General features: G+C 51.1%; 1 protein-coding gene across 3 annotated transcripts; it reads left to right on the forward strand.

Moving 5' to 3' along the window:
• The first annotated feature begins 2740 nt into the window (after positions 1-2740).
• Positions 2741-13125, forward strand: LOC137349355 (zinc finger protein 235-like). 3 transcript variants are annotated; one of them, XM_068014877.1, is made up of 2 exons: positions 2741-2955; positions 11451-13125. In XM_068014877.1, the coding sequence occupies exon 2, from the start codon at positions 11553-11555 to the stop codon at positions 12576-12578; it is 1026 nt and encodes a 341-aa protein (XP_067870978.1). In that variant the 5' UTR covers positions 2741-2955; positions 11451-11552; the 3' UTR covers positions 12579-13125. The 3 variants fall into 3 exon arrangements, with proteins under 3 accessions (XP_067870978.1, XP_067870977.1, XP_067870979.1); XM_068014876.1 differs by lacking the exon at positions 2741-2955 and adding an exon at positions 3583-4312; XM_068014878.1 differs by lacking the exon at positions 2741-2955 and adding an exon at positions 3583-3696.
• Positions 13126-13860: the final 735 nt, after the last annotated feature.

Below are 13860 nucleotides of genomic sequence, written 5' to 3' on the forward strand. Positions count from 1 at the left end.
TGATAAGGAGTGCAGATTGTAAACAGAGTCTGGAGGTATGTGTTTGCTGAGTGGTGAGTTCAGTGAAGGGGAGAGGAGGTGCTCCTTTTTTCTACTTTTTCTGTCCTCCAGTATTTGGTTCTTGTTTCTGTGCAGTGAAAGGAGCTGTTTGGTTGAGTAACTGGTCAGATCTTCTCCTTCTAAATAGTCGGTTAAGTTAAGGTCTGGCACGGCAGCTTGGCTGAGTGCAATGCACAGCTTGTGACATGTGGGATGTCGAGGATGCACCGTGTGTCCTGGACAAACACATCTGCAGGAAGTGTCACCGGCTGCACAAGCTTGAGCTCTAGGGTTTGGATCTCGAGCAGTGGCTGGAGTCACTGTGGTGCATCCACAATGCAGAGAACTACATGGCTAGCAGGTTTAGGGAGGTGATCACACCACAGGTTAGGAGCATGCAGGAGGATAAGGAATGGGTAACCCACAGACAGTCTAAGAGAACCAGACAGGTAGTGCAGGGGTCCCCTGATATGATCTCACTTGCTAATCAGCTTTCCATTTTCGATACTGGTGAGCGTGATGGTTCCTCAGAGGAGTGCAGACAGAGCCACGTTTGTCAGGTGGCTCAGCTGCACAGGAGGGGTGGAGGAAGAGTGGAAGAGCAGTCGTGATGGGGCATTCATTAGGCAGGGGAACACAGAAGTCTTTCTGCAGCTGTAGATCGAACTCCAGGATGGTGTGTTGCCTCCCTGGTGCCAGGATCAAGGATGTCACGGAACGGCTACAGGACATTTATCTGGGGGAAGGTGAACAGCCAGAGGTCGTGGTCCACGTTGGCACCATTAACATAGATGGAAAGGGTAAATGAGGTCCTGACAACAAATTTTAGGAAACGAGGAAGGAGATTAAAAAAGCAGGGCCTCAAAAGCAGTTATCTCAGGATTACTCCCACTCCCATGTGCAAGTGAGCATAGGAATAGGAGAATTGACTGATTAAACAGGTGATTGGAGAACTGGTGTGGGAGGGAGGGCATCAGATTTCTGAGGCACTGGGACAGGTGGGACCCATACAAGATGGACGGGTTGCATCGAAGCAGCATTGGGACTAACATCCTCACAGGGAGATTACTCGTGCTGTTGGGGAGGGTTTAAACTAGATTGGTAAGGGGATGGAAACCTGAGAGGGAGTTCCGATTGGAGGGAAGCAAAACTGGTAACTTGTCAGGGGTATGGGAACCAGGGAAAAATATCAGACCGGAACACCAAGGTGCACAGAATACTGGGGGAGATAGATAGCACTGGAGTAGGGAATAGCAAGTTATAAGGTGGGGTCAGAGTCAGGGATAAAGTAATAAAGTCTAAATCAGGGTTAATGTGCATGTATGTGAATGCACAGAGTGTGGTTAATAAGATTGGTGAGGTACACGTGCAGATTGCCATGTGGAAATATGATGTTGTGGCAAGAACAGAGACCTGGCTCAAAGAAGGGCAGGACTGGGTGTTAAATATTCCTGGATACAAGGTGTTCAGGAAAGAAAGGGAAAGGGGCGGTGGAGTATTGATAAATGAGAACATTGCCGTGTTGGAGAAAAAGGATGTCCCATTGGTGTCGATAAAAGAATCAATTTGGCTGGAACGAAGGAACAAAAAAGATGCATTTACATTGCTCAGTGTTGTCCACAGGCCACCAGTGAGTGGGAAGAACGTGGAGGAGAAAAAATGCAAGGGAATTACAGAGAGGTGCAAAAATTATCGGTAGTTCCAATGGGGGACTTTAATTATTCAAACATATAGTGGGATAGTAGTAGTGTAAAGGGCAGTGAGGGGCCAGTGTTCCGAGAGTTGTTCAGGAAAATTATCCACAACAGTATGTTGCTAGTCCAATGAGAAAGGAGGCACTTCTGGACCTGGTTCTTGAGAATGAGGTGGGCCAGGTCGATCAATTATCAGGAGGGGAGCATGTCGGGGAGATTGATCATTGTATCATAAGATTTAGACTGACCATAGAAAAGGATAAAGAACAATCCAGAGTAAGAGTAATTAACTGGGGAAAGACAACTTCAATGGGGTAAGAATGGAGCTGGCTGAATAAATGAGATTCAAAAGTTGCCAGGAAACCTGACAGCTGAACAATGGGTTACCTTCAAAAAAGAGAGAGTTCGGGCACAGTCAACATATGTTCCCTCGAAGTGGAAACGGAGGGCAGGTAAATCCAGAGCTCCCTGGATTATAAAAGAGGTAGAGATTACGATAAAGAAAAAGGGTGCTGTTTTCCTTGAAAAGGCTGAGAGGTGATGTGATCGAGGTATTCAAAATCACGAGAGGTCTGGACAGAGAATCATACCTTAGAGACAATGTCCCAGACACTGCCATCACCATCCCCAGGTGTCCCACGAGCAGGACAGACCCAGCAGAGGTGACGGCACAGTGTTATACAGTCAGGAGGGAGTTGCCCGAGACTTCCTCAACACGGGCTCCGGACCCCATGATGTCTCATGGCATCAGGTCAAAGAGAGTAGATGGAGAGAAACTGTTCCCACTGGTGAAAGGATGGAGGACGCGAGGGAACAGATTTAAAGTAATTGGGAAAAGAAACAAAAATAACATGAGGAAAAACTTTTCCACCCAGCGAGTGGTTAATGTGTGGAATGCACTGTCTGAGAGTGTGGTGGAGGCAGGTTTAATTGAAACATTTCAAAGGGAATGAGACAGTTTTATGAAAAGGAACTAATGGAGCTGCGGGCTGACAGGTCCCGGATGCTGATGGATTCATCCTCGGGCTTTCAAAGAGAAGCAAATGAGGGAGGAACTGCGCAGAATCTGTCCTCCTGTCCCGCCCCTTTTCCTATTGGTCCGGAGTTGCAGTCAATCAACTGGATATTGTGAGCTCAGAGGTTAAGTCCCGGGTGCGCAGGCGCATTGCGGATCACTGTTCGAAGGCGGCGGAGAGACGCTTGTGAGTCGCTTCTGCAGCCGGTAAGTGGCGGCTGGTGGGCGGGGAGGCTTCAGAAACACCCGGTGTAGGCCTCAACACCCCCGATAACAAACTCCCGGTCCTGTGTTTGCACCGAGCGGGCGGCAGCTGCGGGAAACTGAGCTCAGTTATAAAGGGGCCTGGGGGAGGGGAGGGAGGGAGGAACCATTTGGGACACAGCACAGGGCAGGAGGTCCCCCCTCCCCCACTCCCTGGTTCCACAAAGACTCCCCTTGGACTGGGCCACACCTGGGCAGGGCTGGCTCAAGGTGCAGGAAGCTGATAGGCTGAGCTGTGGACTGGGAGGAGTGGGGGGTTTGACTGACAGGCCTGGGGAGGGGGATATCAGGGCAGGTACACACACTGCTCCCCCTTTTCCTCCTGGGATCTTTTACTGGAGTTGTGTTGCTGAGTGTTTCTAAACTCTGTCTCCCTATCCCGGTAATGTCGGTGGATTGTAGGTTGCTGTGAATGTTGGACTATATTGTCTCTCCTCATTCTTCCTCCCTCTCCCACTCCGAGTTCCAGGCTGCAGGCACCGGCTGTTTGATGTGCCTGAAACATTAAATATGTTTCTCTCTTCACTGAGACCTGCTGAGTATTTCCAGCATTTTCTCCTTTTATTTCAGATTTCCAGCATCTGCAGGACTTTGCTTTTGTTTCATTGCACGAGTTGCTCACAAAATCAAAGGCAGTGAAGGTGCTCGAGCTGGACGGAAGCAGTCGTGTCAGATCCTCAGTGGGTGAGCAATCGCTGAGTGCAGGGGAGGAATGAAGCTGGTGGATGTGCAGGGAGGCTTCAGAAACAGCCGGTGTCGGCCTCAACACCCCCAATAAGAAGCTCCCAGTCCCGCGTTCCAAGGAGAACAATCCCAGCTTCTCCAACCTAACCTTGTAGCTAAATTCCCTCATCCCTGGAAACATTCTGGTAAATCTCCTCTACACCCTCTCAAGGACCTTCCCATCCTTCCTAAAGTGTGGTGATCAGAACTGGATGTAATACTCTAGTTGTGGCTGAACCAGAGTTTTATAAAAGTTTCCCTTAACTTCCCTGCTTTTGCACTCAATACCTCTATTTATCAAGCCCAAGATCCCATATTCTTTGCTAACTGTTCTCAATATGTCCTGCCACCTTCAATGATCTATACATATGAACCCCCAGGTCTCTCTGTCCCTGCACACTCTGGATCTGTGCCATTAAGCATATATTGCCTCTCTCTTTCCCCTCTGACAACCTGGAAATTTTCAGGATGTTAGAACTGATAGTATAGATCAGGAGTGTCCAGTCTTTTTGCATGAGGGGCTACATTCAAAATGTTGTCCTGCATAGGGGGCCAGAGGTGAGCAACGTTCAGAAAGGTAAAGGTGTTAGAAATTTATTTGACTGTTCATCAAAATAACAAAAATGTGCATTTTTGTGAATAAGCTTTAAATGAGGAAACTAATGTATTAACTTACTTTCCCAACGTTACGTTGAACACTGATTTAGTGAGTAACCTGGCATGGTTTTTGCTTGCAGTCGTAGACATTGTCTACCTGCACACTTGATGTAGCGATGCAGAGAATTCCATATAGATTCCATTTGTGAGGAGAGATGTTGTTCTCACACTCTCCCTGTCTCCTGCTCTCTCTATTTATTTTATTTAGAGATACAGCACTGAAACAGGCCCTTTGGCCCACCGAGTCTGTGCCGACCAACAACCACCCATTTATACTAACCCTGTAGTAACCCCATATTCCCTACCACCTACCTACACGAGGGGCAATTTACAATGGCCAACTTACCTATCAACCTGCAAATCTTTGGCTGTGGGAGGAAACCGGAGCACCCAGCGAAACGCCACGCGGTCACAGGGAGAACTTGCAAACTGCGCACAGGCAGTACCCAGAATCGCTCTCTCCCCCGCTCTCTCCCCCGCTCTCTCGCTCTCTCCCCCGCTCTCTCGCTCTCTCCCCCGCTCTCTCGCTCTCTCCCCCGCTCTCTCGCTCTCTCGCTCTCTCCCCCGCTCTCTCGCTCTCTCCCCCGCTCTCTCGCTCTCTCCCCCGCTCTCTCGCTCTCTCCCCCGCTCTCTCGCTCTCTCCCCCGCTCTCTCGCTCTCTCCCCCGCTCTCTCGCTCTCTCCCCCGCTCTCTCGCTCTCTCCCCCGCTCTCTCGCTCTCTCCCCCGCTCTCTCGCTCTCTCCCCCGCTCTCTCGCTCTCTCCCCCGCTCTCTCGCTCTCTCCCCCGCTCTCTCCCCCGCTCTCTCCCCCGCTCTCTCCCCCGCTCTCTCCCCCGCTCTCTCCCCCGCTCTCTCCCCCGCTCTCTCCCCCGCTCTCTCCCCCGCTCTCTCCCCCGCTCTCTCCCCCGCTCTCTCCCCCGCTCTCTCCCCCGCTCTCTCCCCCGCTCTCTCCCCCGCTCTCTCCATCTCTCCCCCGCTCTCTCCATCTCTCCCCCGCTCTCTCCATCTCTCCCCCGCTCTCTCCATCTCTCCCCCGCTCTCTCCATCTCTCCCCCGCTCTCTCCATCTCTCCCCCGCTCTCTCGCTCTCTCCCCCGCTCTCTCGCTCTCTCCCCCGCTCTCTCGCTCTCTCCCCCGCTCTCTCCCCCGCTCTCTCCCCCGCTCTCTCGCTCTCTCCCCCGCTCTCTCGCTCTCTCCCCCGCTCTCTCGCTCTCTCCCCCGCTCTCTCGCTCTCTCCCCCGCTCTCTCGCTCTCTCCCCCGCTCTCTCGCTCTCTCCCCCGCTCTCTCGCTCTCTCCCCCGCTCTCTCGCTCTCTCCCCCGCTCTCTCGCTCTCTCCCCCGCTCTCTCGCTCTCTCCCCCGCTCTCTCGCTCTCTCCCCCGCTCTCTCGCTCTCTCCCCCGCTCTCTCGCTCTCTCCCCCGCTCTCTCGCCCGCTCTCCCGCTCTCTCCCCCGCTCTCCCGCTCTCTCCCGCTCTCTCCCCCGCTCTCTCCCCCGCTCTCTCCCCCGCTCTCTCCCCCGCTCTCTCCCCCGCTCTCTCCCCCGCTCTCTCCCCCGCTCTCTCCCCCGCTCTCTCCCCCGCTCTCTCCCCCGCTCTCTCGCTCGCTCTCTCGCTCTCTCCCCCGCTCTCTCGCTCTCTCCCCCGCTCTCTCCCCCGCTCCCTCGCTCTCTCCCCCGCTCCCTCGCTCTCTCCCCCGCTCTCTCGCTCTCTCCCCCGCTCTCTCGCTCTCTCCCCCGCTCTCTCGCTCTCTCCCCCGCTCTCTCGCTCTCTCCCCCGCTCTCTCGCTCTCTCCCCCGCTCTCTCGCTCTCTCCCCCGCTCTCTCGCTCTCTCCCCCGCTCTCTCGCTCTCTCCCCCGCTCTCTCGCTCTCTCCCCCGCTCTCTCCCCCGCTCTCTCCCCCGCTCTCTCGCTCTCTCCCCCGCTCTCTCGCTCTCTCCCCCGCTCTCTCGCTCTCTCCCCCGCTCTCTCGCTCTCTCCCCCGCTCTCTCGCTCTCTCCCCCGCTCTCTCGCTCTCTCCCCCGCTCTCTCGCTCTCTCCCCCGCTCTCTCGCTCTCTCCCCCGCTCTCTCGCTCTCTCCCCCGCTCTCTCGCTCTCTCCCCCGCTCTCTCGCTCTCTCCCCCGCTCTCTCCCCCGCTCTCTCGCTCTCTCCCCCGCTCTCTCCCCCGCTCTCTCGCTCTCTCCCCCGCTCTCTCGCTCTCTCCCCCGCTCTCTCGCTCTCTCCCCCGCTCTCTCGCTCTCTCCCCCGCTCTCTCGCTCTCTCCCCCGCTCTCTCGCTCTCTCCCCCGCTCTCTCCCCCGCTCTCTCCCCCGCTCTCTCGCTCTCTCCCCCGCTCTCTCGCTCTCTCCCCCGCTCTCTCGCTCTCTCCCCCGCTCTCTCGCTCTCTCCCCCGCTCTCTCGCTCTCTCCCCCGCTCTCTCGCTCTCTCCCCCGCTCTCTCCCCCGCTCTCTCCCCCGCTCTCTCCCCCGCTCTCTCCCCCGCTCTCTCCCCCGCTCTCTCCCCCGCTCCCTCCCCCGCTCCCTCCCCCGCTCCCTCCCCCGCTCCCTCCCCCGCTCCCTCCCCCGCTCTCTCGCACTCCCCCCCGCTCTCTCGCACTCCCCCCCCGCTTTCTCGCCCTCTCCCCCGCCCTCTCCCCCGCTCTCTCTGTCTCTCTGCCTGCCTCTGTCGGCCTCTGTCTCTCTGCTCCGCTCCCAGGGCCCGGTCATCCCGGCAGCCTGCTCCCGGGGCCCGGTCACCACGGCAGCCTGCTCCCGGGGCCCGGTCACCATGGCAGCCTGCTCCCGGGGCACGGTTACCACTGCATCTTGCTGCTGGGCCTGCACCTCATCAGACGGTGATGAAGAGCCTGAGGCCCAGGCCGAGTCTGTACGCAGGCAGAGCCAGTGCTTGGCCTGGGTCCTGAGCTCACGGCCGGGAAGGCTGCACTGGATATGGAGTTTGGGCGGGAAGCGCCGGCAGAGAAGCAGCTCAGCCCGGGCACCGCCATCTTAGTAAAGGAGCCAAAATATCAGGTACTGAAGCTTGTCTGTCATCTTGGTAAAGGAGGACATGTGCAGTGAGGTGTCTCCGCCATGTTGGTAAAGGAGCTGTAATCATTGTCAGTCACTGAATGTTTTGGCAGGTCCGATGGATACCATTGGCAGGCTGGATTCTGGCCCATGGGCTGGATGTTCTGGAGTGTCGAACTCGGAGATGTAGAGTAAAGGTTAGAGCCAGACCTTTCAGGAGTGAAGTTAGGAAACATTTCTACACACAAAAGGTGGTACAAATTTGAAACTCTCTTCCACAAACAGCAGTTGATGCGAGATCAATGTTCATGTTAAATCTGACATTGATAGATCTTTGTTAACCAAAGGTATTAATGGAAATGGGACAAAGTCAGGTATATAGAGTTAGATCACAGATCAGCCATGATCTCATTGCCTGGTGGAACAGGCTCGAGGGTCTAAATGGCCAACTCCTAGAATCATAGAAACTTACAGCACAGAAGGAGGCCATTTAACCCTTTGGGCTTGTGCTGGTCCTTTGAAAGAGCAGTTGTGTTTAGTCCCACACACCCACTTGGTGTTTGTAAGCCTGTAAGTCCCTCATTCTCAAATACCTGTCAACTCCCTTTTAAAATGACTGATAGAATCAGGTTCAACCACCTTTTTCAGGTGGGGCGTTCCAGATCCCGACAACTCTCTGTTACAGAAACTGCGGAACTCAATGTTGAGTCCGGAAGGTTGTCAAGTCTTGTTCCTCGAGCTCCCATTGGAACAGGGCAGGAGGCCGAGGACAGAGAGATCAGAGTGGGAGTGGGACGGAGAATTAAAATGGGAAGTGACTGGAAACTCAGGAACATGCTTGCAGACTGAATGGAGATGGTTCTCAAAGTGATCACCCTATCTGTGTTTGCTCTTCCCAATGTAGAACAGATCTCATTGTGAGCAGTGAATATAATATACAAAATTGCCAAAAGTACAAGTAAATCACTGTTTGGTTTCATCCCACAAAACCCTGCGAATAGCCCAAAGGGATTTGAAGAGTAAAAGTTACAAAGTTACAAAGACGAGAGTGGTCCTAAAGGAAGAGTGCTAAATTGGGGGAAGGCCAACTATACCAAAATTCGGCAGGAGCTGGGGAATGTAGATTGGGAGCAGCTGTTTGAAGGTAAATCCACTTTTGATATGTGGGAGGCTTTTAAAGAGAGGTTGATTAGCGTGCAGGAGAGACATGTTCCTGTGAAAATGAGGGGTCGAAATGGCAAGATTAGGGAACCATGGATGATAGGTGAAATTGTGAGACTAGCTAAGAGGAAAAAGGAAGCACACATAAGGTCTAGGCGGCTGAAGAAAGACGAAGCTTTGAAAGAATATCGGGATTGTAGGCGCAATCTGAAATGAGGAATTGAGAGGGCTAAAAGGGGTCATGAAATATCTTTAGCAAACAGAGTAAAGGAAAATCCCAAAGCCTTTTATTCATATATAAGGAGCAAGAGGGTAACTAGAGAAAGGATTGGCCCACTCAAGGACAAAGGAGGAAAGTTATGCGTGGAGTCAGAGAAAATGGGTGAGATTCTAAACGAGTACTTTGCATCGGTATTCACCGAGGAGAGGGACATGACGGATGTTGAGGTTAGGGACAGATGTTTGATTACTCTAGGTCAAGTCGGCATAAGGAGGGAGGAAGTGTTGGGTATTCTAAAAGGCATTAAGGTGTCCAAGTCCCCAGGTCCGGATGGGATCTATCCCAGGTTACTGTGGGAAGCGAGAGAGGAAATAGTTGGGGCCTTAACAGATATATTTGCAACATCCTTAAACACGGGTGAGGTCCCGGAGGACTGGAGAATTGCTAATGTTGTCCCCTTGTTTAAGAAGGGTAGCAGGGAAAATCCAGGTAATTATAGACCGGTGAGCTTGACGTCAGTGGTAGGGAAGCTGCTGGAGAAGATACTGAGGGATTTGTGGTTTTGTGCAGGGAAGGTCATGTCTTACCAACTTAATAGAATTCTTTGAGGAAGTGACAAAGTTGATTGATGAGGGAAGGGCTGTAGATGTCAGATACATGGACTTCAGTAAGGCGTTTGATAAGGTTCCCCATGGTAGGCTGATGGAGAAAGTGAAGGCGCATGGGGTCCAAGGTGTACTAGCTAGATGGATAAAGAACTGGCTGGGCAACAGGAGACAGAGAGTAGCAGTGGAAGGGAGTTTCTCAAAATGGAGACGTGTGACCAGTGGTGTTCCACAGGGATCCGTGCTGGGACCACTGTTGTTTGTGATATACATAAATTATTTGGAGGAAAGTATAGGTGGTCTGATTAGCAAGTTTGCAGACGACACTAAGATTGGTGGAGCAGCAGATAGTGAAGGGGACTGTCAGAGAATACAGCAGAATATAGATAGACTGGAGAGTTGGGCAGAGAAATGGCAGATGGAGTTCAATCAGGGCAAATGCGAGGTGTTGCATTTTGGAAGATCCAATTCAAGAGTGAACTATACAGTGAATGGAAAAGTCCTGGGGAAAATTGATGTACAGAGAGATTTGGGTGTTCAGGTCCATTGTTCCCTGAAGGTGGCAACGCAGGTCAATAGAGTGGTCAAGAAGGCAGACGGCATGCTTTCCTTCATCGGACGGGGTATTGGGTACAAGAGTTGGCAGGTCATGTTACAGTTGTATAGGACTTTGGTTCGGCCACATTTGGAATACTGCGTGCAGTTCTGGTCGCCACATTACCAAAAGGATGTGGATGCTTTGGAGAGGGTGCAGAGGAGGTTCACCAGGATGTTGCCTGGCATGGAGGGCGCTAGCTATGAAGAGAGGTTGAGTAGATTAGGATTATTTTCATTAGAAAGACGGAGGTTGAGGGGGGACCTGATTGAGGTGTACAAAATCATGAGAGGTATAGACAGGGTGGATAGCAAGAAGCTTTTTCCCCAGAGTGGGGGATTCTATTACAAGGGGACACGAGTTCAAAGTGAAAGGGGAAAAGTTTAGGGGGGATATGCATGGAAAGTTCTTTACGCAGAGGGTGGTGGGTGCCTGGAACGCATTACCAGCGGAGGTGGTAGATGCGGGCACGATAGCGTCTTTTAAGATGTATCTAGACAGATACATGAATGGGCTGGAAGTCAAGAGATACAGACCCTTAGAAAATAGGCGACAGGTTTAGATAGAGGATTTGGATCGGCGTAGGCTTGGAGGGCCGAAGGGCCTGTCCCTATGCTGTAATTTTCTTTGTTCTTTGTTCAAACCAATTGCTGGAATATTAAACTCCACCCCAGCTATAAAGAATATTAACACAGCAGATATAAACCCCACTGTCAGAATGAATATGGTTCAGTCCTGGATGTGATTAACAGCAGCAATAATTACAGAATGCAACAGCTACAGTCACTTGTGAACTCACTGGTGTCTCAGCATTTTGGATATCGATTAAATTCCTTCCCACAGATGGAGCAGGTGAACGGCCTCTCGTTATATTATTATAATATAATACTATCTTTAATATCATCTAATAAGATATTCTTTCTTACAGTTCAGTGGGATGTAAACAGTGACCCCAGCACCTTCAGGAGAGATGGTGCGAAAGCCCCTGTGTGCAGAGTGAGCATCAAATCAATGTGTGTAAATCCTCTCCTAATCCCCTGTAAAAGGAGGTAATAAAAGTCATCACTGTCAGTACAGGATAGAAATTCAGAACAGACAATTCGAGATCCTATGGAACATTTTATTCCTCTCTTGTTTCCCCAAAGCTGTAAATCGCAGTCCCACACACTCTCCCTCCTCCCTGTGCTGAAATCCAAACCCATGACACCATCTGCACCATTTCTTTCCTCCTCTGCCAGTTTTCTCCCTCCCTCTACTGTGGCTGGGTTCAGTTCTCCAGCCCCTGTGTGCAGAGTGAGAATAAAATTAATGAGTCAATGATTTTCTGTCCTGGTCACTGGGACCTTGAAGCCCCGCCCACTCTCTGTTCTGGTCCCACAAATTACCAGATTCATTCAGCTCAATTTCACAACTTGTCTTTGTGTTTTTGTGGGTTCTCTCTCACTCCCTTTTTCCTGTTGTAACTTCATGTTACAGGGTATTAGAAAGGGAGGATTTGCGGACAGGAAAATCAAACATCACCTCAAGATGTGACAGTCACTCGATTCATCAGGATCTGAATATCATCGGCCTTTGATCATGGAAGCAAAAAGTGTGGAGAAACCGTACACGTGTTCTGTGTGTGGACGAGGCTTCAGCCGATCAGCTGGCCTGTCGGTACACAAGTGTAGTAACGCTGGGGAAAAGCTGTGGAAATGTGGGGACCGTGAGAAAGAATTAAATTACACGTCTGAGCTGGAAACTCATCGACACAGTCAAACTGAGGAGAGGCCGTTCATCTGCACTGAGTGTGGGAAGGGATTTACTCAGTCATCCTCCCTACTCGCACACCAACGAGTTCACACTGGGGAGAGGCCATTCACCTGCACTGAGTGTGGAAAGGGATTCACTCATTCATCCTCCCTACTTGTACACCAACGAGTTCACACTGGGGAGAGGCCATTCACCTGCACTGAGTGTGGGAAGGGATTCACTCAGTCATCCTCCCTACTTGCACACCAGCGAATTCACACTGGGGAGAGGCCATTCACCTGCACTGAGTGTGGGAAGGGATACATTAATTTATGCGCCCTGCGAACACACCAACGAGTTCACACTGGGGAGAGGCCATTCACCTGCACTGAGTGTGGGAAGGGATTCACTCAGTTATCCTCCCTACACGCACACCAACGAGTTCACACTGGGGAGAGGCCGTTCACCTGCTCTGAGTGTGGGAAGAGATTCTCTCAGTCATGGAACCTGTTGACACACCAGCGAATTCACACTGGGGAGAGGCCATTCACCTGCTCTCATTGTGGGAAGGGATTCACTACTACATCCAAGCTGGTGAAACACAAGCGAGTACACACTGGTGAGAGGCCATTCACCTGCTCTGAGTGTGGGAAGGGATTTGCTGATTCAACTACTCGGCTGATACACCAGCGAGTTCACACTGGGGAGCGGCCATTCACCTGCTCCGTATGTGGGAAGAGATTTACTCAGTCATCCCACCTGGTGTCGCACCAGTTCATTCACATTGGGGAGAGGTCATACATCTGCTCCGTGTGCAGGAAGGGATTCACTCGGCCATCCTATCTGCTGAGACACCAGCGAGTTCACAGATAATTACAGGGGTTGGATTCTGCTGTTGCTGCTGTTAATCATATCCAGACTGAACCATGTTCATTCTGACAGTTGGGGTTTATTTCTGATGTCAGTTGCTCTTCTTGGACTGAGCGTCTGGCCCACAGCGTCTCTCATTCATGTGTGAATAGACCATTATGTCTTCAAACCTCATTTTCAATTTAAATCCACTCAGTAAATGTACTGAACAAAAGATGAACAATAAACAGATCACAGGCCAATCCTGTAACTCTATATTGACAGGAGAAAGTCTGTTCTTTCGCTCAAGAATGAGGCTGTTTAAGCTCTGTGTGTTTCTAAGCACTCGTAGACTGGAGCTGTTGGACAGACAGGCTGTTCACAACTGTTAACATGTCAGATAGTGAAGGAATTGCTCTTCAAGTAAACTCACCAATTTATAAGCTCAGACTCCGGTCCCTGCTGTAATTAATACTCAGCATCCATTAGTGTTGATTTACAGTCAATCACTGAATCGTCTGGTTAATCTTTGTTACTTGTTTTGTGAAATACTCTCCCTATTAGTGCTGAACTGCTGGATAACTCTGATTACATTTAAATGTGTTTATACATGTTTATAAAGTGTCTGTGAGTCCAGATTTAACTAAGTTGTGATTTGTAACCAATAAATGATGTTTCGGGTATGACTTGTCATCTGGTATCTTGGTGATTTGTCGAGAAAGATTTAATTCACTCACTCAGCAGCTCGAGAGGAACCAGACTGAGGTTTAATGAACATAAGAAATAGCAGCTGGAGGAGGCCATTCGGCCCTTCGAACCTGCTCTGCCATTCACCCAGATCATGGCTGATCTTCTCAACTCCACCTTCCCGCACTATCCCCATATCCCTTAATTCCCTCAGTAACCAAAAATCTATCAATCTCTGTCTTAAATATACTCAATGACTGAGCATCCACTGCTCCCTGGGGAAGACAATTCCAAAGATTCACAACCCTTTCAGTGAAGAAATTTCTCTTCATTTCAGTCCTAAATGTCTTATCCCTTATCCTGAGACTGTGACCCGGTGTTCTAGATTGCCCAGACAGGGGAAACATTTTCTCAGCATCGACCCTGCCAAATCCCTTAAGGATTGATGTTTCAGTCAGATCACATCTCCTTCTAAACCCCAGGGAATATAGGTCTAATCTACTCAATCTCTCCTCACAGGAGGAGATGGAGCAGAGTGGTTCTGTTACTGAACTAGTAATCCAGAGGCCTGGACTAATGATGCTGAGACATGAATTCAAATCCCACCACTGCAATTAAA

Source organism: Heterodontus francisci, chromosome 34 (genome assembly GCF_036365525.1).
Source record: "Heterodontus francisci isolate sHetFra1 chromosome 34, sHetFra1.hap1, whole genome shotgun sequence".
Lineage (NCBI taxonomy): Eukaryota > Metazoa > Chordata > Chondrichthyes > Heterodontiformes > Heterodontidae > Heterodontus > Heterodontus francisci.